A 27709-nucleotide genomic window follows, 5' to 3' on the forward strand; every position below is an offset into this window, starting at 1 on the left:
TGTTTTAAAAATTTTCTCCAAAGGTCTGCTAGTAGCACATACTAATTGTTTGTTCTGTATATTTGTGAGTATTCACTCATCTTGGGTTTAAGGAGCATTACAATTTTAGCCAGTTTCCATGAATTTGGGAAATAATGCAACTTGAAAGTGGGAAAAATTAAAAAAAAACTGGCCTGTAGTCCGCAAGCGAACTATACCGCCTGAGCGACCACCGCTTGTCAGCGAAGTTTGTACCAACTTTAGCGGGTAGAGGGTGTCACGTGGACAGTGCAACGGATCCCCACGGCCGTTAATCTCAGGTTTCTAAACCAGAGCTGTAATTTCTTTGAAATAGCTCCTCAGTTATCCTCACGAGGCTGAGTGGACCCTGTTTCAGACTACTACTTTCAAGAAAATCTGGTAGCGCCTGAATCGAACCCAGGAATTCTGACCACTAGACCAGAGAGGTGAATGTTTTGCAGTAATTTTTATGGTTTTTCTTTAAGATCCTGGTTTAAATGTTATTGCTTCCTATAGCTTTTGGTATTGTCAGGTACTTAATTCGCCACTGTAACTCACAAAAATCAGTGGACCAAGTGGCAGCCAAACAAAGAGTTACAAGAATGGTTTAGTAGAATCCTACCTTCGCGGTTCGTTTCCTGCCAACCCCACAGAACATGTTTAGCTTTCAGATCTCCCGTAAGAAACAGATTTGTCGATACATCAGTCGTTCCCGATCACGACGTTCACGTCCTTTCCGGTCTGCCTCAAGTAGCGTACTTAGCGGTACTTAGCGCAGCATGTACCGCAATATATGCACAAAGCTGTCGCCTCAGGCCGGACATCAAGGGCAACTGTGTGTGTGTGTGTGGAGTTAGCGATATTTTATCTCAGTTCGGTCCATCATAATTCATTTTGCGAGTCGTTATATCTGCTTTATGATGTACTATATTTTACATTTTTCTATACGTTTCACGCTCGTTGCCGTGACAGCGAAGAGGATATCTGTGGCTGTGATTACACATTTTTTATAATGACTGAAAATTCATTAACTCCACAGATCACAGAAGTTTCGTTGCTGGGCCGTCTTATGCGTTTCAAAAGTATGTGTAACATCCACAGTTCATCTGTGGTAGCAAACTGTTCCGTGGCAGCAGCAGGGTGAAAGCCATGCAGGGCGTACAGGAACGTAAAGGAATATGGCTGACGATAGGGAACCTCCCCCTCTGTTTAATAATGTGGAGATTGACCAGCGTGATGACGACAATGAGGATTTGTTTAGTTCGGCAATCGATGTGGTAAATTGTTTTATTAATTTCTCACATCTGCATGATTTTGCTTTTTTTAGTTGCCGTAATAAATTGACAAAAAAGTGTACATGTGTTGTGTGATATGTTAGAAAAGTAAGTTTTCAGTACGTTTGAAGTGTTTATTTACACATTTTGTTAAGTTTTGCACAGGAATTATTTTCATGCGTAGTTTTTTTGTTTGTGGTGCCCTTTACATTGAACAAAAAGAAAAAGTTGTATTATGCTTCATCTATTGACAGTTCATTACGCAGTTTGACAGTGTATTGCTTCAGAGTTCGTTACAAATAGTACGAAGATTCCCCGGTTCACTATTAACATTTTTTTTATAGTATGCTACAGTGACAGGATACATTTAGGTTATACGGACACTTCTGAGTATGCTTTCAGGCATCGTGAAAGTAGATATAAATAAATTGCAGTGCATAGGAGTGAGGTTAGCTCATTAAAATGAATAACTTTGGGATGGACAAATGAGGTTTCATTTTTGGCAACGGAAGGGATGTTTCTCTTTCACCTATACCTCCATACCAGCTGTGCCTGTTAACCAGTAGGTACCGGGGCTTCCGCCCATAGTTTTAGACTGGTGTGTGAAGCTTACCACTTAACTTTCATACGGTGCATTTGAAGAATCCATTTAGTAAAGGTCCTACAGTATGTGGTCAGTACTGTTGTGTAATGCTAAATTTTAAGCCCTGTAAAAAGCATTTTATTGAGTTTAAAATCAGCATGAAAAGAGTCTTGTAGCTTGCATAGAATCATAGTTGTGGCAGTTTTCAAGTATGAGTTTAGCAGAAAAATGGTTCCTCCTAAGAATGTACAAGATTCGAAAGATTCATTCACTAAAGGAAGTGACCAGGACATGCTAGAAAGAATTGACATGTGATCCGATTTCCTCCGCCAAGCGTGCTTCTCGGACGAGGCGACGTTCCATGTCAGTGGAGTTGTAAACAGGTATAATTGCAGGATTTGGGGCAGTCAAAATCCACATGTCACATGTGATTTGGAGAGCGGTAGCCCCAGAGTGAACGTATGGACCGACTTAATGCACGACAAGTTGCTTGGACCGTTTTTCTTTTCGGAAGAGACTGTGACTGGATGTTCATACTTGGACATGCTAGAGCTGTATGGACTGCCCAAATTAGCACCTCAAACTATCCTCCAAGAAGATGGGATAGTGCCACATTTCTGCCACCATGTTAGGAATCGCCTGGACAGAGAGACGGCTGGGAGATGGATTGGCAGAGGTGGTCCAGTTAGTTGGCCTCCTAAGTCACCAGATTTATTAACCCCATTGGATTTTTTCTTGTGAAGTTATGTGAAGAACATTGTCCACCAGGTTAAGATCAACAATCTTCAATACCTGAAAGATTGCATAAGGGATGGTGTAGCTACTGTAACACGAAATTCCTGTGGCAATGGACAGAACAGTAATACACGAACTCTTTGAGGTGGTGATCTGTATATGGTTCACCTGGAAGTTAGTTCAGTCCAGGAAGGGTCAGTCATTCAGCATTCATCATAGAGTTCAAGGAGTCATTTGAAAGACTGTCATTCAAGGCACTTGCAGTAGAAGTGACCGTTTCATAAATCAGAACCAGGTCAGTCGCAGTGGACGAGAAGACACTTGTAGTCCAGTCAGAAAAGGAGTGAGTCTTAGACAGTCATTGATTGTGAGCTGTCATAATTGATTTTAATTGCAATAGAAGTGCCAGTAAATCCAATCATCCATCCAGAACCCATTATTATCAGTGATGCAAACCCCTTATTCATGACAATATAGGCAAACCACAATATAGATCCATATTTTGTCCAAGATCAGCACCTTGACACTAACCGACACCTGATGGTCACCCAATAGGGGTTGAAACAAGTTGTGCCGTTAAGATTTATGACTTTAATATAAAGATTAATTTGTATGCCTCTTAAAGAATTGTTGTGTTGATGGAAATAATGAATATTTCATTATTTAAGCTTCAAGTTTTAATATTTATAATGTTCTTTCAGGATGTAGGTGTTCTTGATGGTGATGGACAAGGTCCTTTCAATGGGACTTCGGAAGCCCCAAAACTTCATCTGTCACAGGTATGAATTTGTGTTCATGTAATATTTGGTCTATAGGTAAATTGCAAGTTGATGTCAGTATTATAGTTAGATTTTTAGATTAGATTTAAGAGGTACGCATTTTGCACTGCTACCATTTTCGATCTGTTATGCGTTTCCTTTCTCAGATTTAGCCCTCCAGCAGTCCTGCATTTAAAATTAAGCATAGTATTTTGTTTAATGGGTCTGTATTATGGGTCTTTGTTTTATAATGCTCTTATATATTCATTCATTCATCAGTAATCTGTCCTCTTATATATACAGGATGAAAATTGATAAAACTTGGCAAAATATTGTAGTACATAATTCTATTAAATTTGTTAAAAAATGTTATCAGCTGTGAGAACTGTGAAGGCAGTTGTATTTTCCTAGTGAACTTCTGTTCATATATAAATATCTAGCTTAACTAATAAACTAGTCAGTGGCATTTTCATGCAGTTGGCTGTCTTCTGAGTCAGAGATTAAATAATTTTTACAAGGTTGGACACATGAAGGGTGGAGCTTTTGGGAGTCTCAACCAGTTTTATATTGCTGTTGCAGAAACATCTGTGCTTTGTGGGTCCCTTGTCACATTGGCATGGAACGTTTTTAGGTTGTGGATGCAGGCAGATGCATCCACATATGGAGGGTAGCTGTGAATATATTGAATAAGGAGTCACTGACAGACAACAAGAGGATTGGGCATGGGGCTAGCAGCTTCTTGCTATAAAAAACAGTTCATTATAAAATGTTACATGGGGTATCAGAGATTTTGAATGACCTAAACGAAGGAAAATGGACATGAGATTTGGAACATGGAATGTAAGGAGTGTCTACAGGGCAGGTTCACTGACAGGTACATAATATAAGGTAGAATCAGTGGGAGTACAGCAGGTTAGGTTTGTCAAGGGTGGTACTGAACCAGTAAGCAGTTGTACCTTTTCTTTGGGAATGAGAATGAGGATCATAAATTAGGGACAGGGTATTTTGTGCATAAAAGAATTGTTCCAGCAGTTAAGAGGTTGGAGTTTGTTAGTGATAGAATGTCATATATAATAGTAAGAAGTAACTTGTGTGATGTCATTGCTGTGAATGAGGATAAAGCTGATGATATGAATGAAAGCTTCTGTGAGGAGCAGGAACATGTATCTGGTCAATTCCCAAAGTACTAAAAAAAGGTAAAAGATGAAGCTGTTCCTGTAACAGGCCATGGAGGCCCATAGGGTTGTTAGATGTGGAGGCTCCTGCATTTTCTAGACACTTGGCTCACAGATGATGGCGAGGTTGTCAGCCTTATGCACTGGCCACTCTTTACGCCCAGGAAGATTCCTGGTACTCATTTCTGTTAGAGGTTGATTCAACCTCAGGGCCATAGTGTGGCTGGTAGGATTAGGTCAGTTTAAAAACCCATTGACCTCATCAGAAATTGAACCTGCAACTTTCTAGCTTGTAGCATATTGCATCAACAAACTACGCTATGGCATGCCTCCTCCGAAATGTACTACATGAACATTTTGTAAGCATATTTTAGTGTCAGAGAAGGTAATGAAGATATTTTCAAACCAGCAGCTGTGAGTCAGGCTTTACACAGAATTAGTAATGATAATTGACTTAGGGTAGTAAACTTCGCCATATCCAAAAATCTAATTGTCACGAGTACAATGTTCCCACACTGCGGCATTCATAAGGTTGCTTGGATGTCTGATTGAAAGACATGGTCAGATTTACCACATTGATAGGAGATAGCAGTCAAGTGTACTTGATGTCCAGTCTTTCAGGAGAGCAGATTGTGATACTGACCACTACCCAGTGGTTGCAAAAGTTAGAAAGAGGCTGGAAATAACAAAGATTTGATAGGGGAGTTGCAATCTTAAGAAACTAAATGCAATAGACTGTAAAGAACAGTGTTATATTAAAATGTCAAACAGGTTTGCAGAAGTGGAAAGGTTAGATGATGACATGAATGTCAATAGAGCTATGAAGCTGTTAAAGAGAATGTAAATATTTTAGTCAAAGAGAGTCTAGGTTATTATGAATTGAAGCAGAATAAGCCATGGTTCAGTAAAGAAAGTTCAAAACTGGTAGATCAAAGGAAACAAGCAAAATTGCAGTGGGTACAGCCTCTGAGCCAAAGAAATTGGGTTAAACTGAACAAACTAAGACATGAAGCTAGTAGACATTTGAGGAACAAAAAGAAGGAATATCTGAAGGACAGATAGAAATAGGATGGGGTGGCATGGACGGGCTTGATCTGGTTCAAAGTGGAGGTCAGTGACAAGCATTTGGAGTCATGGTAAAGAATCTTCAGGTTCTGTGAAATATTGGGAAATTCTTGAATAGCTGATTGACTGGTGGTTTCTCAAAAAGGACATAGTCATACAGAGTTAGTTAATTAGTTACTCTAGAAATGCATAAAGGCCACAGTTTTCCATGTTGATACTACTACCAAGTGAAGAGCTGTCTGCATCTCACAAGCTTCAGCATTCTGTAAATTGAAGATATTTTGGCTTATGGCCACAATATTTTGTGATTTTACTTAGGTTATAGTAGTCTCTAAGCAGGATAAGTTTACTAAAATAAAATGTAAACTCACCATTTGTGTATATCTAATTTATATTGGTAAAATTAACTCTGTCAGTTTATGCCAAGTTTTATTGAAATATAAAATTCAGTTGTCATCATGCATTTTTTATATGACATGAAATTACCCATTTAATGGAAAACTCGTCACCAGAGTCATGAGTATGGAACAAATTGGCTGAAGCACAAATGCTTCTCACTTTCTTGACACTGACTATCCTGACTGAAGTGTTATGGTTTACTCAGTCCTTCTGGAACACATGAGAATAATACTTAGAATTGGTTCATGTCCCTTCCAGTTCATCTTTTACCAGTCATCTTATCATTTGAGGTTACATAATCGGTGCTCTGTTACTGACAATGTCATTAAAAAGTAATAAATAAATGAATATAAAAGGAGTCTTGCTATAGCTATTAAATTTTACCCATGTGTAGGCAGGGTCGAATACCTCCACTGTGACCTTGAGAGTTGTAAGAGGTGACAAAAAGGGAAGTCTCAAATCTGAGACAGTAAAATATGGTCGCGAGTACCAAGGGACTCGGACCTGAGAAAGACTGCGCTGGCATGGGCCAGCAGCATATACAAAAGACAGACCCGTCGTCTCGTCATAGATGGCGCCCCACAGAAGCAAGACCGTAACTGTCAAATAGTAATAAATATCTGGTCATGAGCTCCAGGTGGGGCTCAACACCAAGACTTACTGACTGACTGACCGACCGTCAGTCGCAGTGTGACTTTGACTTTGACTATTAAATTTTCAGTTATTATGAACCAGGCTTGGTACTAGGATGTAGTGAGTTAATAAGTTAAAAACTCTGAATTGTTGCTGATATATATGTATTGCCTTACAGGATGTACCTGACCTAGACATTGTTCAAGTAGACAGGCCAGCTCCAGCTCCACAAGCGAAGCCTTTAGATGAGGTGTGACTTACTCTTAATTTGCTTCATTTTCTTTTGAGAGTACCAGCTTCACCAAAATGGAGTTAATAATATCTTAAAATATGTCAATACTGCTTCCTTCAACAACTTTCTCAATTCATCCTACCATATGATTTTATGTAACCTATAGCCAGAAGGTTGTGGGTGTGATTCCTGATGAAACCATTGGATTTTTCAATTGTCATAATACTTCCAGCTGCATTATGGCCCTGGGATCTACTAACAAGTTATCAAGTTTAGCCAGAGAACAGCTGTATCACTTATACTTTTGTGAGACTGTATTCTGGCTATAAAGTACAACCAACTTACACAACACACTGACTCATTACTAACAGAAAAGTTTCAAAACGCATGCTATAGGGAAACACAAACCAGTGATTTTACTTTCTGAAAAGAACAGTTCTGGAGCATTGTTGCTGGATCTTTTACAAACAGGGGTTATGGTTTGTTGCCGTCAGTTCTTTTTTGACATGAATGTTGATTTGCGTTTGTCAACAGCTGGAGAAGGAGTGTGGTGACCAATTCATAGAAGTGACAGTAACAGAGCCTCAGAAACTTGGAGAAGGAATGGGAGCATATGTAGCTTATAAAGTTATTACCAAAACTAATATGCCAATCTTCAGGAAACGAAGTTTTAGCGTCATGAGACGTTTTAGTGACTTCTTAGGTCTTCATGATAAGTTGGTGGAAAAATATTTACGTATGGGACGTATTATTCCACCAGCCCCAGAAAAGAGTGTAATAGGTAAGTGACGTAAAATTTGAACATACCAAAGTAATACTTAATTCCCCAATTTTTTTTTATTTATACTAGGATGTGACTAAACTGTAGCAGGTATAACAGAAGAATAGATATGGAGTGATAGGGTATTGTCATGGCAGCTGAGTTCTGCACATATGCAAGTCTTCTGTGCTATATATATAAAAAACTTTGTCCATGTATCATCAGCACATTCTCACTGTATAATCTGAAGCAATTGAATATTATGAAGAGAGATATCTTCTGGGATATGCCATGTAGTTTGTTGAAAGTCAGCCAGTGTTTTGGAGGAACATGTCACCTCTGTCTTCATGGTTGAAAAGTAGCCATTTCTGTATTCATGGGAAAATTGACTCAAACCAAATCTTGTTCATTGTAGTTTCATTGAAAGCTCAGAGAGACTGTGCAAATTAACTGTAACATTTTGCAGAATATTGGTCTAAGTTCATACAGAAATATGTTCAGTCTGAGACTGATTGGAAGTTTTAATTCCAGAATTGTGTATGGATTTTTTCTGAAATACCATGTCCCTCAATTAAGCGACAGGAAATAGTAAAAAAATTTTAAGTTTGGCAGTTGGTGGCCATGATATTCATTCCTCTGAAAGATAGTACTAGTTTGATAGGACTCATTCCTTAAGCTGCCTACTTCATGCTGGGTTATTGCTTGGGTTATTCTTCAATCCTGAAGATGGAGGCAGCATATTCTTCTAAAATGTCCATTGACTTTCACCAAACTACATGGCCTTATATACCGGAAGATAGAACTCTTCATAACTGCTGCTGTTGGAATCCTATATCCTACAAAATCTCTGTTTACTTAGTAAGATATGTGAGAGTTCTACGCTATTACATTCACTAATGGTAAAGTATATAAATTTTAAAATGTCAGGTACTCAAATAATCAGCATGTCTATTATTAGCTATTTTTTTAGTAGCTAAAATATCCAGTGATCAGTTGTGACTGTGTAATTGTTAAAATTTATACAGTCGTTATTTGAGAAATATTTGTAAGCCAGTAGCAGTATAAGGATAAAAGTGATGAACCTCTGAACAAATTTTATGTATGAAGAAATTATTAAAGGAGCACTGGCATATGCTAAGTCACTGATAGTGATGGGCTTTAGATGTAATGTATTGTGTACTTCTCTCCAGCCAAAGAAACTTGGAGATTCGCAGTATTGTTTGTTTATTGATGATCAGCCAAATAAAAGCTTTGTTTGGTATAGAGTAAGTTTGGAAGAAGGTAGGGCATCAGTTTGTAAATATCTTTTTATAGGATTTTAGTTTCTTACAGTGGTGGTTATGGAGAGTTGTATCTTCTGGGTTATAATGCTATGTTGCCTGTTTCAAGTCAACTGAATATTTTGGAAGTATGTGGTTTCTTGATTGGTTTATTCTTCAACCCTGAAGATGGTGGTGATATATTCCTCTCAAGCATCAGTTGACTTTCAGTAGATTGCATGGCACTGTATCCTAGAATATAGAAGTCTTGCCTCCCCTCCCTCCCTCCTCCTCCTCCTCCTCTACCTCAGCCATAGATGTCTCAGACTTGTGGAGAACTTCAGAAATGTATTCTACTTTTATCATTTGAGGCACAATTTTATATTTAAATACTAAGAGAAAGATGTTGTACGTTGTAAATATTGGTCAATTTTTATAGGTATGACGAAGATAAAAATGTCTAACCAAGCTGAGCAGGGGTCATCCGCTGAATTTGTAGAGAAGAGGAGAGCATCATTGGAGCGGTATTTGAATCGAACAGCAGCACATCCCATTCTTGGTGTTGATCCTGATTTTAGGGAGTTTCTAGAAACAGGTAAGTTTGTACATTGAAGGAACTAAAAATAAGCTTGTTTTTAGTGAATAGAAATTACCAGTGTAGAGAAAGATATGAAGTCCCAGCATAACCTAGTGGAATTTCAAATTGTTTATGAAGACTTTGATCAAATAAGTGATTATACGATTATCTAAGTTGATGTTGGTCACAACCACAGCAGGTAATCTGGTGTTCCATTCACATCTACCCATATAAAACTGTTTGCTATGTAAAAGTGTTAAATAATATATCAGCCACCCTCAGATATAAGTTGCATCCTCAAAATTATGTGTGCTACCAAGTTTCACACCCATAGAGAACCACAGCAAAATTATAGTTTTGTTTATTCTAATTGTTATGCTTTTGGACAGCAGACAAGAGAACAAAAGGTTATGGCCTGAATGGTAGGAAACATTACCCAGATTCAGTCTCCTCTTAATTTCCTCCTGAATCAGGTTTTGATTTGTTACTGTCATTCCCAAACATTTGAACTGTGCCACATTTTCCAAACACCCGGGTGCTCTAATGAGCACTATTTATCCCCACTAACCAAGAATGCCACAGGAACACTCTTTATGTAGATGATTATATATTCATATAGAAAAACTTATAGGTGTCTTGTATCCACCAGAAGATTTGGTGTTGGTAAGTGTAAGAGTGTGCGTGCATGCTTTCTTAGAAAGCTGGATAATAAGAACAGGTACAATACCCAAAATCTACGTGGTGGAGTCATTAAGTTCGTGGAATGTGGTTTTATCGCATCATATTACAAGGTATTACAATTACATACACTTACACAGATCCACATCGACCTTCAGAATAGTTGCTGTTGGCCGCTATGCAAGTCTGCCAACGCTGATATAGCTGAAACATATTGGCAGGAAATTCCCGTATGGCATCTCTTGTGGCAATGACGACTTTCTCGTATGACTGAAATCTACCACCACGTAGCTTTGCTTTCAAGTGGTGAAAGAGAAAGAAATCACATGGTGCGAGATCAGGTAAGTACGGAGGCTGTGGCAAAACGGTGACCTGTTGCCTTGCCAGTTCCTCTAGGACAAGAACAGAGCGATGTGCAGGGGCGTTGTCGTGTAGCAACAGCCAATTCTTCCTATGCCAAACGTTTCGCTAGGGGATTTGCATAGTTTTTGGCAGAACTTGATGTTTGCCCATTGTTCAGACTGCCAAATTTTCGATTTCTGCCACCTGCATTTAACTGCAGTTCACAATAGAGGTCATAGTTCTACTTACACTGTTTGCACACAACTGCCTCTTGCTGTGACGAGAGATGAACCAACAGGGCATCATATCTTGCTTCAACCTATCTGCTGTAGTGCACTGCAATGTCACTTTGTGGACATTCCACGAACTTATTGACTGTGGTAGTTGTGTGTGTGTATATACAAAAACAGATTGTTATGCAAGTATTTCATTTGAATGATTGTATGTGACAACAGAACATAAAATGATGGTTTGGAAACTTCATTGGAAAAGACCATTTGAGGGACGTCACATAGATAGAAAAACCTTATTGAAATGGAGTTTTGGAGATACGGGTTGTGAAGATTTTAATTCTCTCTGGAAGCAGCCCAGTGGAAGGCTTTTGTGAAGACAGTGGCAGATGTTTGAGTTCCAGTGCTACAGCTAACCTCTTGATCACCTGAATGTTTAAATAAAGGCTGTACAAGAGAGGTCATTTATAATGTGGTTACATGATGTTAATTGTCAAAAAGTGAATGTAAAATAAAGTTGTAAAGTAAATGCTCGTATGATTTTGTATAGATATGGAACTACCCAAAGCAACCAATACATCTGCTCTCAGTGGTGCTGGAGTAATGCGTCTGTTCAATAAAGTCGGTGAAACTGTAAACAAAATAACATACAAGATGGATGAAAGTGATCCAGTGAGTACAGCTATTTCTGTGTTCTCTGGTGTGTTGTAAACACAATAAACACAAGTTCCTTTAGAAATTATTTCTTTGATACACTGACATGGAATGTTTGAGGAGATCAGGTAGAAGTCTTTTTTTTTTTTTAACATAAACCATGATGCTACTCATATAACACTCACAGAAGCTGGGGCAAATGTAAAGTTTTCCTTCCGGTTAAGCACATAAGAATATGTAGGGGAGTGGATGATCTCTGCAAATTCTTAAGCTTAGCACTGCTGTAAATGATCAGTTTTATGCTCCAGCTACTTTCTACTTGAAAAGGAGCACAGGATACTCATTGGATTGGAAGGTGGGTAGTGCCCAGAGCAGATCTGGATGTGGTGGTGATGAGAATAATCTTACCCCTGCTGGGAATTGAATTCTAGTCGTCAAGCTTGTAGCTTATTTTCTGACTGAGCTATCCCAGCTGTTTAAGTAAGATAGGAGCCATGATTTTCTTTTGTCTAGTCATACATTCTATATTCATAAGTTATGAACTAAAACGTTTAAGACATTATGAATAATGAGAAGAAAAATTACATTTGCAATTTTTAGAAATAAAGTGATTCCAGATTTCCCTGGCCCCTTCGGGTGTTACATTAATTATGCAGATCTGGATTCCAATTCATATCTGCTTTATATCCCCAGTTACATAATGAATTCTATGTTTAATTTTACCAGAATTTGGCAGAAGCTTAATTGGATATATAGACATTGGAGCACAAAATGGGGTGCTTCTAACCACGTTTGAGTTGACTCAGTTATGGCTTATTAAATTCATTTGATTTAAACTTATTTACTCTGTATTCAAAGATCTCAGGGTTAGTCCTGTTTGAAGTTGGAAGTGTTTTATATATATATATATATATATACAAGGTGGTTCAAATATGACTGGGACTGATTTGTGTGTAAACAAGCCACACTGCGCAGCAGCTGTGCGACTTTGAGAGAGTGACACCACAACCTTCACCCTCCCTCCTGTTAGGGTTAGAACCTGTTCAGTCCTGTCTGGGAGTTGCTAGAGTGATGGGTGAACAGAAGGTACAGGGGAGTGTGGAACAACGCATTGTGATCAAATTCCTCGGAGAAAATGTCCTGTCCGCTGAAATTTACCACAGACTCCAACAACAGTATGGGGAAGAGTGTCTCTCATGGACCCATGTGTTTGAGTGGTGTAAGTGCTTCAGAGAGAGCAGGGCGTGAAGCTGACTACTCACTTCCATGTAGTGCTGAGGTTAAGAATGTGTGGAGCTATATTTCCAATACCATGTGCACTGTCATGCCATGGTGCTTAACTAAGCACTCAGCTAGTTTTACTGTTCTTACCTTATGTGGAAAATTTTGAAGCTGCCACATATGCCTAATTTATACACTTTCATTTTAAAAGTTAAATGAACCATCCTTTATTTTCCACTGTAAACCTGTTTCGAAAGTGATCAAGAATTTTAATTACGTTTGTCTCCATTTTGGGGGGGGGTTGCAATGTCGTCAGTATTGAGACTGTAGGGTGTCAAAGGGTAGGATGATAGTTAAATTATGAATACAGACGATTTTGGAAGGAAGCATTTTGGTCATTTGCCAGAAGAGCCTTGGGGAATCCATGAAAAATCTCAGGATAGTGGTGTCTTGGCTGATGTTCAGACTAAGCACTTCCTGAATACAAGTCTAGTGTCTTAACCCTAATCTAACCTGCTCAGTGCTATATAGTTAATATCTTCAAATGACTGGTTTTTATTAATTCACCACATATCTTTTTACATCCACACTGAACATTATGTAACCCTAGTACTGATGCTATAGAATTAATCACTCATAGAGTGAATTAATTGTACACCACTGTAGGTAGCAAAATATGTATTTTCTTTCATATATTTGATCTCAGGGAGCATGTGGTAACATAGTTGGTTGAGGCACTATACTAAAGCCAAAAGGTCACAGGTTCAAGTCCCAGTGAAGTGGATTTTTTTTTTTTTCAATTTACCTATTCCTTCTAGCTGAACTGTGACCCTGGGATCTATTCAGCCTCTAACAGAAATGAGTACCAGGAATCTTCCTGGGGCGTAAAGTGCGGCCAGTGCGTAAGGCTGACCACGTTACCGCCATCTGTGAGCTGATCATCGAGACAAAATGTGGGAGCCTTGAAGTCTCACAACTCTATGGGCCTTCACGCCCTGTTACAGGGATAGCTTTACCTTTATATCTGTCCTCTTAAAGGGCTCCCCTGATGGTGGTGCTGAGAAGCTGCAGATTTGAGATGGAAGTACTAGTGAAATTATGTTAATCTCATTGGTTCTTTTCTGGTATCATTCCATATAGATGTGTATTTTAAAGGCACAATATGTCAGACTTATTGTACTTGGTTATGACCTTTTTACAGAATCTTTAATTAAAACACCAAATTTGTTCTGAGTCAAGTAATAAGTCTCAGTTTTATAGCCATTATACTTCATCTTGACATATTCACTGCAGTCATTGTCTGTAGTCCATGATTGTGATATCCTATAAATAGGTGTGGATGTACATTACAGTATCTTAGGCCATGAATAATTTTCTCTTCTGCATCAGGTGTCAGAAACAGTATTTAGAGTATTGTGATACAGTATATATTCATTCATCAGTAATCTGTCAAGATGACAGGTCCACAATCACTTCCAAAACAGTTCCTCCTCTTAATGCGATCTAGAGCTTTCTCCTTCAAATGACAGTATCCTCTTCTGTCCCCAAGGTCATCCAGCATCTTCTTACATCTTCTTCCTCGTCTTCTGGTCACGTCTATCCGCCCCTCTATCTTTCCTTCAATAACTTCTTTTAGAAGGCAGTTACTGCGTAAGATATGACCAATCCAATTAGCCTTCCGTTTTCTTATTTCCTGTAGGGTATTCATCTGCTCACTGACTCTAAATAACACTTCTTCATTTCTCACATAATCGGTCCAACTGAACTTCTCCATCCTTCTCCAACACTACATTTCGAAACTTTCCAGATGTTTCTGATCTACTGCCCTAAGTGTCCATGTTTCAGCCCCATACAGAGCTATGCTCCAAATGTAGCATTTTACTAGTTTCTTTCTCAAATTTAAGTCCAGTTTGCTGGTAAAAAGATTCTTCTTCTTGGTAAATGCAGCTTTTGCCATGGCAATCCTGGATTTAATTTCACAAGCACACCTTCCATCATCTGTTAAGAAGCTACCCAAATATTTAAAACATTTCGCATTCTCCAGTTGTTTTTGGTCTATCTTTATTGTGACTGGGGTTGCTTGTCTCGAAATTTTCATTACTTTTGTTTTTTCCACATTCATTTCCATGTCATAGCACCTTCCAATTTTGACTAGTCTATCAATCATACTCTGTATATACAGTATATATATTGGCATAAATATATTCAGTACTCTGGTACCTTAATACAGTTGAGGCAGTTTATTTCAGCTCTTTAATGTGAAAATTATCATGTTGTTTTATTACATTGAGAATCTCTTTCCCTTTGTCTTTCACATGAGGAGCAACAGGTAAGTGGTGATTTTATGTTACTTGAACTAATGAACTGTGAATTATTATAAGCAGTAATAGATATTGACATATGCGTATATTGTTTTCAGTGGTTTGAAGAGAAAACACAACAGATAGAGAATCTGGACACACAGTTACGAAAGTTACATGCAAGCGTGGAAACATTAGTTTTGCATCGCAAGGATTTGGCACTTCTTACTTCAGCTTTTGCTAAAAGTGCTGCCATGCTAAGTAACTGTGAAGAACACACTTCCCTGTCACGAGCTCTTTCTCAGCTAGCGGAAGTAGAAGAGAAGGTATTGATAAGTGTTACGATAGATTTCAGTCTTTCATGGTGGGTCACTGCTGCTGTGGATCCTGTTTCTAGATGATTGTGGATTGTAGAAGTAAGCTGCTTTGCTGATGTTTCAGAGATCCTAATATTTGCTATCTTCAGGGTTAGATGACTACACAGTGCTCCTTGCAAATAATTACAGTACAGGTCCACAAAGTTATCTCGTTTTTCAGTGATTATTGCATAAAATGTCAAGTGGAGCAGTTTCCACTGGCATTTCATGCAATAATCACTGAAAAACTGGCCTTTGGACCTGTACACATGAGTATTGACAGGGATGATTGCGAAGTCACTTTACACTTTGTCCAGAAGATGGAGACAGATCTGACAGTGGAATCTACTATTTGGTGCCTTCACCCCAAACAGAATTAGGCTTTTCTTCAAGATATAATAAATACCAAATTCTAGGAATATGTAATGGTAAGATTAGAAGTACTGAATTGCTTACAATCTAGTTTGTTAAAAAAAGACATGACTTTTTTTTGATAACCTACCAGAGCATTTACTTTGTCACTATGATTATTCAAATTTTTTAAAAGACTTATATGCGGAATATTGTTGATCAGACATTTCAGCACCATTTAGTGTGCATCCAGAAAGTATTTACAGTACTTCAAATTTTGTTCAGTGCCAGCTGCCTTAATCCTTCTCCTGTTTCCTTTTCCTCCATTCTCTGTAGGTCAAGTCTGGTAATGTCATCACTATCATCACTGTCATGGCCATTGTCATTCTCCTATCAGATATTAGGTATGTGCACTCTTACAGTTCTATAGTGTATAATCTGTTCAATGTGTTATTTTCCATTCTGCTAACATGTCATTTCCAATTCAGTTGCCTTCCATATATTCGGTGATTGATTGGATTTTTAATTCACCTAAAATGTAATTTCATTCATTATCTTATAGTGTGTACCTGTAGTTCTCACAGTTTTCGTTCCCAGTGCCAATAATCTCTCATTTAATCTGTTTTTATAATCAAAAAAGACTTCACTTCCATGTGGGAGTGTACATGCAGCATTGTAGTGTCTTCCAGCACTAGTTGTGTGACAGGCTGTTAGTTGTGTAGTGCAACACCTTCCCATTGCTCTTTGAATTGACTTTTGCATTCTGTTGCTAACAGAACAGTTGTACAAATGTGTACTAAATATACTCAAGAGGCAGAGAATGAAATCCTGCTTACCATGACAACAGGATACAGTAAGGGGACATGAAGTGGATAGTATTGAGCTACATAAAGGCTTTCATATTGTTTGTAGAAATATTGAATTTAAATTCTAAACAATTTTTTTTTTCAGTGAATGCATCCTGTTGTGTTCTTGAAAGCCGAAACATGTAGTAAAGTACTACTTGATACTACAAACATACATTATTAATTGTTGTGGTGTTAGCGTTTTCAATAAAATAAATTCTAAATATTTATTTATGTGGGTTCTTCAAATGAAACCTGTTTTAGGATTGTTTCCATTGAAGGAGTAGAGGCCTTTAAAATAGTCTCCATGGGCCTTGAGGCAGGCATCTCATTGCTGCACCAGCAGATATGTTCCTTCCACAGAGAACTTCCTACTGTGGAGCCTACTGCACCATTGCTGCATTGATGTATTTGACCCAAATCTACAGCCTTTTAGTACTTTTTGAGTGGTCTAAACATGAAGACAGATTCCATCTGAAGATCCTTTATGTTCAAATTATTGATTGACGTTCCAGTTCTTGAATTACCGTGCAATTGACAGTAATCATTTTGAAATAGATGTATGTACAAACAAAAAAACTTTTTTACCCAACTGTGACGATTTGTTTTGTATAGCACTGAAAAACGGTATGATTGTATTAAATGGGTTGGTAGTGGTGATGCATAAAGGAAATGAGATTCACATGCTAAAATTTCTTACAACTGTAATAGCAAATATTGCTGCCATTGTAGTGTAATTTGTATTTTGCAGGTGGAGGCACTTCATAATGAGCAAGCCAATGCAGATTTCTCTGTTTTGTGTGAACTTCTGAAGGACTATATTGCACTCATTGGTGCCATTAAGGTAATGCATGTGAAATAGTAAGTTGACTTGAAATATAAAACAGGAGACAGTTTATTGGATTTGAGATTCTTAAAGCAGTGACTATGAAGAGTTGTGTCTTTGTGGACATCACACCTTGTAGTATAGTGAAAGTCGACCAGTGTTTCAGAGGAACATACACCCATATGCAGAGTGGAAGAGTAAGCCAAGGAAGAAACCAACATGAAGCAGACAGCAAGCCTGCTTAATGCTGGTTTCTTCCTTGGCTTACTCTTCTACCATGAAGATGGGTATGATATGGTCACACGTTGGGTATATGTCACGCCGTATTGGATATAGCGAATTTATTGCACTCACTCTCACAATTACACAATTACACAATTTCCCAGCTACTGCTATCGGCAGCGTCACAAATACTTCTCCTGTAGTCATTCACTTCGGCAAATGCTAGACTGCAACTGTCTGGTTACTCTCTCTATCTAGTAACTCACCACTCACTCACTACTGAATAGTGTTCGCTGCTCCTTATTTAGGCTCGGCATGGACAACGCAGAAAACAGTAACGTGATAGGTACCACTGTTGTGTAACATTGTGTTTATCGATTGCCTAGCAACAGTTGTTGCATGGGCTCCCCTGTTGTGTGACGCCATGTTTATGAGTACAGGCGTTGCTGGGGAATGCTGCCGAGAGTTGGTTATGGCTGTGTAGTAACCGCGGTGTACCCTGTTACGTCACTGCGGGGGAGGGGGACGGAATGTTGACTGGCCTGTTACTGTAGCAGCGGCAGTTGCTCCGATGCTGTTAGATCACTGCTGGAGTGGGGGTGTCCTGCATAGCGCAGATATGTCACAATATGTTCAATTGACTTCTTCAGACTACATGGCATTATATCCCAGAAGACAGAGCTCTTCAGACAGTTTGTTTTGTGTGCCATGCCTGTAACCTTCAATCAAAGTTCATTTGTCATTTGTAGCCCTCATATATCCTATTGCTATTCAGTTTTGACCAAGGTATTGCAAAGCATATGAAGTATACTTGTTCCACAGTACTGGGGAATCTTAAAAGTGTCAGAAGTTATTGATTTGCTCAGCATAGTCAGTGTTATTGCACATCTACAGATAAAGGAATTCATTGGTGTGAGAGATGGATTTCTGGAAGGCCAGGTGATTGGTCCACATGTTCCAACTCCTGATTAAGAAACAGCATTCAGAGCACAGCAGACCTGAAGACTGAAATGAGAAGGGGCCTGTGTCTTGTTGGAAAACAATCTGAATTGCATTTCCATGTCAGATATCATGTTGGTATAGGGAAGAGGGGAGCAGCTAGGGTGTCTGTTTCAGATATATCAGATATATTTGTTGTGGAGGGCTTATTATAATTAAATCAAATATGGTGCTGTGTGTGCGTGCTTGCATACGCGCGCATGTGTGCATGAGAGAGGGGTGAGGGGGAGAGTACTACCTTGTGGGTCATAATGGTATGTTGTTCAGAGAGAGCAGCATTTCAGAGGGATGTGTTAGCTCCATCTTCAGGGTTGAAGAATAGTATTCTCTATAGGTTTGTGTCCTAAATATGATGTAATTTCAGGAAGTATTCCATGAACGAGTAAAGGTGTACCAAAATTGGCAACACTCACAACAGATGCTGAACAAACGAAGAGAACAGAAAGCAAAGCTTGAACTGTCAGGCAAACCAGACAAGGGCAACCAAGCCAGCGTGGAAGTTGTTGAAGTAAGCGTTTCTTTGAATTAAAAGAAAAAATTATCATAGCATCATAGTAAATTAGTCAGTATATAAACATAATAATTGATATGTTCATCCACTAATTATCAGTTGGCAGAGTAATTTTCCCCATCTTTATTGGTTACTTTTGTAATTTGATATTTCTAATACTTGAAGTTGTCTCCTCCCCCTTTCCTTTATTTACGGGGATCTGATTTTCATTCCACTGTAGCACCCCGGGTTCCTTGTATTCAAGGAACATAGGAACATTACTCATGTTCATATACGCCAGTATTATTTTCTTTTTGGGAACAGGTGTTTGGTTTTCTTGCAGTGTATTTATTCTGGTGATGTAACTGGTAACTGGACCAGGAAGTTGGACATAGGTTAGTGAGATGATATTTAGCTCTTTTGGCCAGCCTATCACAACTGCCCCCCTCACAACACACACACACCGGAGACATAGGACATAGCATAGCAAATAAAAGCAAGATTACTAGAATGTGTGTGGGCTCTTTGCAGAGCTGATATGTTTACCATTTGATCAGTTTGGACTGTGGTTAGGTAAGATATCGGCTGAAGGATATAAAATTCCTGTTGCAAATTAAAGAGAATTTCAGACTTTAGTAATACAGTAGAACTTGGTTATAACGTCATAAAAGGGACCTAAAAATAGTGTCGTTATAAACAAATGTCGTTGTAACCGAAATGGGCACTTCCACAGTAGCCTTATGTTAGTGACATAAAAATCTACCAAAAACTGAGTTAAAATGTTGCATTTTTTAGTGAAATACGTAGTTAAGTACAGACTAAAGTAACATTGACGTGGAATTGCCCAAATGTGTAATATCAAAGACATATTACAGCGCTTTTCACTGACAGTACACACAATATTTCACGAATCACTTTAACTTTCTCTTCAGTGCTTAAAACTTTCCTTTTCATTGCCATGTTTTCGCTACTGCACTTCTCTGGGTTTAGGCAGGAACACTATAAGGTAAGTAGACAATGTGAGGTCCTGTTAGACGAGATACTAGGAAAGGAATGCAGTTAACAACCTGCCGCGTCCTCTTGCACTATTCACGCAGTCCCACCCCACGCCCTTGTTTTCGCATAAAACCCACGCTCCTCTTGCAGCCCGCGGTCGTATTCTTCCAGGACAGTCACGTCAGCAAGTAGAGAAAGTGAGGGTGGGCAGACACATCGAACTTTCCCACGATATCAGAGAAATTCAGGAATGAAAATGACGTTACATACGAGGTTGATGCATTTGTGCATGTCGTACTAAGCAAGGTATAAAAACAGTTGCTTTATGAGGAATTAGTTCGTACCATTGAATATTTGACGCAATAGACAAGGTGTCGCAGAAACCGATGTTGCTATAACCAAGTTTTACTGTATATGTGTCACTTTGCTGTAAAGTGAGACACATGCTAAAAGGTGCAGTGTTGTTAGTACTTCATAGACTATATAATAATAACAGGAACTTGTGGAAAGATTTAAATAAGATAAAAGTGTTACGAAGTATAGGCATGGAAAGAGATTATCTGTTACTGATAGCAGATCTTAGAGTTAATGCAAAACAGAAGTTGTACTGGAACAAAGAGGGCAACATTGAAGTATTCAAGTTAAATGATAATGATATTAAAGGGAAGTGCACAAGTATTAAACAGAAAGAAGCACTCTACCCCTAGATGAGAGATAATTAGAAGAAAAGGGATGTGTAAGGTTTAAGAAAAGAAAACTTTTACTGTAGCAGCTGTGAAAATATACTGAGCAATTTGATTTGTTCCATTCTGGTCTGTCACACTAATAATATTGTGAAAAAGTTAAATAGTTCCATCCAGTGTGACTGGTTAAATTCTTTTTTTCTTATTTCAATTATTCATGCTCTTACATGTTTTGTTGTCCCTCTGAAGATGGTGTCTGAAGGCCGAAACATGCAAGGGCATGAATAATTGAAAAAAGAAATCTTAACCCGTCACACTGGACGGAACTATTAACTTTTTCATAATACTGATCGAGTTGGCTCAGACAGTGAGTCTTCTGGCTTGGCCACATTGTTTGAAAATAGTGGTGCATTCAAATTCCCCCACCTCCAGTTGCTCATGCAACAATATTTTTATAGTGAACAGTGTCCTTTTCTGGAAGTAAATGTAATAAAAATTATTCCCAGATTAATATTTTCAATTTTTGATTGGTTTCAGTTCTTGTTATACATACAGTAAAATGTGTATTTGTTGCTTCTGCTAGAATGACTTAGAAGGAATGATAAAAAAATTAGTCAGTTAGTAATTTACTGTAATGAGTAAAGTATCCTTTGTTTTCAAAGCATAGTTATTAGGACTGATTTAAATGTAATACAGTATAGTTTTAAAGTAAGAAGAGCAAGGAATAGTAATATTAGTATAAAAAGAATATAGTTATAGTTGAGGAGGCAAGGAATGATAAGTATTAAAGAGAAATCATTCTACCTAGTAATAAAAATAAGAATTACAGTTTTTGTTGTATAAGTGTAAATCATTTAGAAGCCATTTGGCATTGTATATAGTCCAATGTATGCGTAGTTGAGAACATGAAGAATTGTGTTAAAAATATCATTTTTGGTCACAGTCCCTTTATTTTAATCTTCATGTGGTTGTTTGAATATGAACCAGCTACTGATGTGGAGATTATTGTATTTTTTTTTATTTATTAGAGCTATGGTAAGGTTCCCCCCCGACATCTGTGTCCAGCATGAGTGTCATAGAGCACTCTGACTTTATGTTAATTTGCAGAAAAGACAGAACTATTAAATGCAACATGGATATGTGTAAAGAGGTCCTCTCTGTAGGAAGTGTTCTTTGCCTCTCATACAAAATGCCTAAAAACACAAGTATTTCCACATTTTGTGTATATAACTGTTCCATTCCAGTGGGAGGCCAAAGTAGATCGTGGTCAAGAAGAGTTTGACAATATTTCAAAGATGATAAAGAAAGAAATGGAGCGGTTTGAAGTGAACAGAGTGAAGGATTTCAAAGCCATTATAATCCAATACCTGGAGAATCTGATGACCCATCAGCAGCAGGTAAGAGGTGCATGGTGATCTATATAGACTTTTTCTTTTCAGAAAAAATAAATCTGTATTTACTTGTGTAATTTATTCACATTGTTACCCAGAAATTCCAGTTTGAGTTATAGTGTGATTACTGCCTTTTCAGAATATAATTTTTTTTTTTTTTTTTTTTTTTTTCCCCCTTAGGGTGGGGTGAGACTGAGTCCACTTGATACATCAGCCACTAATTGGCCTATTGTACTGGCCCCCATATGATAGATGATGATGAATGTGTAGCAGTTGGTGGAATGAGATTTGGCAGGGGAAACCGAAGTACTTGGAGAAAACCTGCCCAGTGCCTCTTTATCCACCACAAATCTCACATGACCTGACCTGGGCTCAAACCTGGGCAGCTGTGGTGGGAAGCCAGTGACTAACTGCCTGAGCTATGGTATGACTGCATAATTTTACTTACTAGACCGAAGAGAAAACAGTTGTCTGATGTGGCAACATGATCTGGGTATCTGTGCCTATAGACTCCATGATGTGACTGATTGCTGAGACAGAAATGATCACTGATAAAATATTGACTGAGGCATATTTTCGCTAAAAATGTGATTAAATTTGAATACAGTGTGACAACACAGTATGAATGTTCATGTCTGGAGACTACATTGCACAGTTCTTTGATGAACATTGAGACAAAACAGCTCTTTGATGAAAGTTTGGCTGATGAGTAATTTTTGTGGGAAATGCAAATAAAAGTTCCTTTGACAATGCTGCCATAATGTGTTTAACAGTAATCATATTTTCTGTGAAAAAATGTGTGTCATTTGAAATTTTATTAAGATTAAGAATATAGTATTCTCTGGACTCCACAGTATGATTCTTTGAACATGAGACAAAAATTCCTCTTAATAAAATGTCATTGAATGCACAGTTTTCACAAGAAATATGATTAAATTTGAATGTTATGTGGTAAAATGGTGTAGACATCTGTGCTTATGGACTCCATCATGTGGTTTCTTAGATGAAGATGTCCATTGATACCATTTTGTTAAATGCATAACTTTCATGAAAAAGATAGTGAAAGTTTCCCAGACTGTGATGCCATATTGAAGTTTGATCATGTAAAAAAAAACTACGCCTTGGTCAAAATGTTATTAAGGGTAAAAATACAGCATTTATTTCTTTTTTCTGAAATTTCTTATTTACCATGAAGTGCATATAAAGCATGTGAGTAATCATGTTGTTATCCATATGACAACAGCACTGCAGCATATAGCAGGGTAATGCAAATCCCTTCAGTACAGTACTGACTAAATTTTTATGTACAACCACCATACAAACACATTATTGATGCAGACATTTTTGAACTTACCATGAACCTGGTAATTTTTTGTTATGTGAAGAAATGTGAATACATAACCTGTACAGTCGATTGCAGATATGGTATTACTTTACAAACTGAATTGTAATCTGGACCCTTTTTCTGGATAATGGAACCATACAGATGTAGGCTATATTGTCAATGTTTCAGAGATCCTTACCATCTCCAGCTTCAAGGCAAATCCATTTTTTCTTGAAGATGGATCATTCTAACATTGACAGATGTCCTAAATCTACACAGCGCCATCAAACAGAAAGAGCAGCACATTAGCATTGTACCACCATGAAAGTCCAAAATCTAAAACAGACCTGCAACTTATCAGTTTCACTCACAACCCAGCCTATATACTTCCATGATTTTTACCCATCAGAACAAGTTTTTGTTCTTTGCTTCTAAACACTGGTCCAGTTGAATGCTTTATAAAGCCAGACTAGCTGTTTATAGCAACATAAACTTTATATTGCTTTACTAGGGCAGAAGAAACAGGCAGTATTATGGATGGATCCATTTCTAAGGTACAAATGCTCACAGGGCAGAATTCTCTTTGCTCGGATGTTAGGTTGGTGTTGATGAAGGTTGATGTTGATGACAGTGATGACCAGAAGAGGCAATGTACAGTTTAATATAGAACCTGAACTTTGGGGTGGGTTACAGGCAGCCATAGTGTGAAGCTGACCACTTACCAAGCAGTACCAAGATTAAGAGTGGTCATAACTTAACTTTGTGGCCCATGTGCCTTCGTGATATGTTATGTTTTATGTAACATAACTTTTACCTTTAAAATTCTTATGGATATGACTGTATGTCAAATCTTTGTCATGGCATTGAGAACTTGTTCATAGTGGTGCTTTCAACCCCTCCCACCACAGTTCAGATTCCATATTAAGCTGTAGGTTCACTCTTATGGCTTTCATCACCACCTTGTCATCATGAATAAACAGAATTCTCTCCTATGGGCATTGTACCTTAGAAGTGGGTTTGCTCTTGTGAGAAATATTGAATCCAGAAAAATCAGAGGTTATGGCTTTAGGCAGAATCATATGTAAAAGAAGTTTACAGGTTCAAATGTTTCTTTGAAAAAATATAGTTGAAGAAAGATTAATGATATAGGAACTAACACTGCATTTGAAAAGTGCAGCTTGTTTGTGAATCTGTAGTAGATGTAGTTTCTGTTGATTTTTAAATATATGTCCCTCACCCCTGATGTAACATCCTAGAGTTATTACTTGATTGCAGTGTTAGGAAAAAATATATTTCCACATTCTTCTCTTTAACCGTATTACATGTATATCTATCTCTGTTTCAGCTAATCAAGTACTGGGAGGCATTTCTCCCAGAGGCAAAAGCAATTGCTTGATCCCCTTCATATGATATTGGACTGTTGGGTATCATGACAGTTTCCAGCACATGCATTCCTGTTCACATGGTTGATGTTTCCATTTATTCAAGCTCACTGTTAAATGTGAGAAACAGACGAATATGGTCAAGTTTGCACACACAAACATGCTTTCTCTTTAGCTTTCAGTGTGTGTAAAATTAATGCAAATATTAATTCAAGAAATTGGAACTTCTAGAGTCTGTAACTGTACAGTGTAAAAATGCATAGTGTATATAAATTGTACCTGTGTTTTGAAGGTTCCTAATATTCAGACTTCTTATATTATTACCTGGTTTTTCATTTCCCACGTTGAAGAAAAGTCCTATTTTATGGGGCCTGGTTTTGATGGCAGATTTTGAAAATGACATCCAAGAATAAATGTTTGTATAAACAATAAATTAAGCTATTTAGGTCTGTATCTGCATTGGCATGTTATGATGAAGGTGAATATATTGTCTCATGTGGAGCTCAAAATGATGTCCTCCTGTTACTTGAGCTCCACCTGAGTTACTTACTGTTATCTTGTTGAGAGTGTTTAAGGTTGATAACATCCATGTTAGTTAGGTTTTGAAAGATCTGTCACATGAACCACATGATATAATTCACTTTGTTTTTGAAGTTTCCAAAACATGTAGGAATTTTAGAATTCAATTCCAATCTATAGATATTCTTCACTGCCACATAACGAAGTTTTGCTTCACTTTGATTTAATAATTGCTAGCCTCAATATATACAAGTATTTTGTTCCTGTGCATGATTTTAAGCTCACTTGGCAGTGCCCACATTAGCAACACCATGATGGAATTTTGTAATGGTAAAATATTTGAGTTTTGGTGTTCAATTTGGCTAAAATCATAAAGCAGTGACATAACTTTGAAATTATGAATATTATTTTTGGTCCTTTGTTAAGGCTGTATATTTAAAACTGTTGAATAATATTCAAAGTATGTGTTTTCAAACATTGCAAGGTGTGAAATTATGCTAGGGTGTCTTATCCATTGGAATTTAAAAAAGAAAGTATGAATTTTTGTTTGTGAATGCCAGTAAATATAGCATATTTAGACAATACTAAAATGGAAGTACATGAATACTGTTTGTAGAATGATTTGTATGCAAGGATAACGAGGATGTGATCTCATTTTTAATAGAATTTTCTTGTTTCAAATGGATGCACTATTCAGTAGTGTAACATTCAGTTACAAAGAGATGTGTTTAAGAATTATAGGAATATTATATTAGTATTGTTTTGAATTAAACACGTGAATTCCCTCCTTTGTTGATTTACAATAGTGTGTGATCTGTTACATTGATGTTCAGCAATTATTGTGTCATTTACTGTTGCCTGTAATGTTTGAGACTGAATGGAAGTAATTTAGTCTTGCCATTTCATCAGTTATTTTCTTTTAAATAAGATATGTATTTGACATTAAATATTGGGCATTATTTATCAGTAACTGTTATCCTTTTATGTTCTGTTGTCACATCCAAGGGAACCTTGGACAAGTTAAACTAAATCCAACATAAACTATTATTCACAGGCAGATCTGAACACAAAATTTGCTTGACTCTGAAGGAACTTTATGTGACATTTGTGGTGTAGGTAGGTTCATTCCAAAAATGTGATACCATGATTTTTTTTGTTGACAGTACACTCATGAATTCCTTCAGCCTTGGACAATTTATGTTATATTTTTTTCATTGCCCCTTGAACATTAGTTCCATGTAATGGACATGAATCACATACCCAAGTGTAAGAAAGGCCACACTGTCTGCATCATAATTAGGGACCGGATTTTAATGCAAATGCATATTTCTTTCTTGCAACCAGAAAGTATGCTCGTTTGGATATATGTATGAATTACTTAATTTCTTAAATTTTGGACATGATTTGATGGTGCATATAAATGCATATTTTGCATGTTTTATGAATAAGAATCATATTTTCGAAGATCTTTATTTATACTGCATATTTCCCTTTTAAAATGTTTATCATATATTTTTTAATTTTATGTTTTTAATTATGGTCGTGTGTATACAATTTTTCTTTTCCGCGTTAGAATATGTTGCATATTTGACTCAACATTTCATCATGATTCATGTTTCTGATGCGATACCCAGGACGGGACTTCCTCGATTCCTGTACTCGTAACTTGCCTCATCCGCGTATCATCAAAGTGGCCGCGAAGAGATTAGTCGGAAGCGTTCACATGTAGCCGCTATCAACGTAATACTATTCAACCGATAAGAGACTTCACTTATTTATTTCCGAAGTCTCCATGAGGTTCGTTACACTTCTTCATTTGAAGCTGGGGCCATTCACATTAGTGGTGACTAGTGTGTAGTTAAGTTCGTTTAGCGTTCTGTAGTCATGCCAAAAGTGAAAGTAAGTCAGAGAACTAAATTACAGATGTATCAGCGGAAGTTCGAAGGAGAGATGATAAGTACGGATAACGAAATTCTTTATTGCCGAGCGTGTGAGAAAATGGTTGTGAAAAACGCTTTCAAGTGCTTCAGCATTTGAACACTAATATACACAAAGAGAATATTAAAATTAAATCCACGAAAAGTGCTCCTGTTCAAAAATTGCTTAGTGAATTTTCTAATAATAGTTTTTCACAGTTTTCCTTTGATTTATGCGAAGCATTTTTAGTGGCAGATTTTCCGCTGTGGAAACTAACCAATCCTACGCTGAGAAATTTCATAGAGAAGTATACACAGTGCAAAGTGCCAGATGAATCGACTGTGTGCAAAAATTACGTGAAACAGTGTTACGATCTTACAATTGAAAGCATTAGAGATAAGATTCAAGATAATTTTGTGTGGGTATCAATCGACGAAACACAAGATTGTGAGGGACGGTTTATTGCAAATTGTATAGTTGGATCCCTTAATAAGAATAAACAATCTACCCCATATCTTCTTGCGGTAGAGCAA

The 27709-nt window shown here is 37.5% G+C and overlaps 1 protein-coding gene across 4 annotated transcripts; it reads left to right on the top strand.

The window, feature by feature from the left end:
• The first annotated feature begins 877 nt into the window (after window positions 1–877).
• LOC111867081 (sorting nexin-2) lies at window positions 878–26222 on the top strand. Of its 4 annotated transcripts, none has more exons than XM_023856569.2 (12): window positions 883–1277; window positions 3294–3371; window positions 6801–6872; window positions 7389–7635; window positions 9313–9468; window positions 11251–11372; window positions 14893–14904; window positions 14995–15201; window positions 17179–17271; window positions 18839–18982; window positions 21888–22040; window positions 24704–26222. In XM_023856569.2, exons 1-12 carry the CDS (start codon window positions 1179–1181, stop codon window positions 24752–24754), a joined length of 1434 nt encoding a protein of 477 aa, XP_023712337.1. In that variant the 5' UTR covers window positions 883–1178; the 3' UTR covers window positions 24755–26222. The 4 variants fall into 4 exon arrangements, with proteins under 4 accessions (XP_023712340.1, XP_023712337.1, XP_023712338.1 ...); XM_023856570.2 differs by having other exon boundaries at window positions 14896–14904; XM_023856572.2 differs by lacking the exon at window positions 6801–6872 and having other exon boundaries at window positions 878–1277.
• The last annotated feature ends 1487 nt before the right edge of the window (window positions 26223–27709 follow it).

The sequence above is a fragment of the Cryptotermes secundus genome, unplaced genomic scaffold (assembly GCF_002891405.2).
Source record: "Cryptotermes secundus unplaced genomic scaffold, Csec_1.0 scaffold205, whole genome shotgun sequence".
Classification (NCBI taxonomy): Eukaryota; Metazoa; Arthropoda; class Insecta; order Blattodea; family Kalotermitidae; genus Cryptotermes; species Cryptotermes secundus.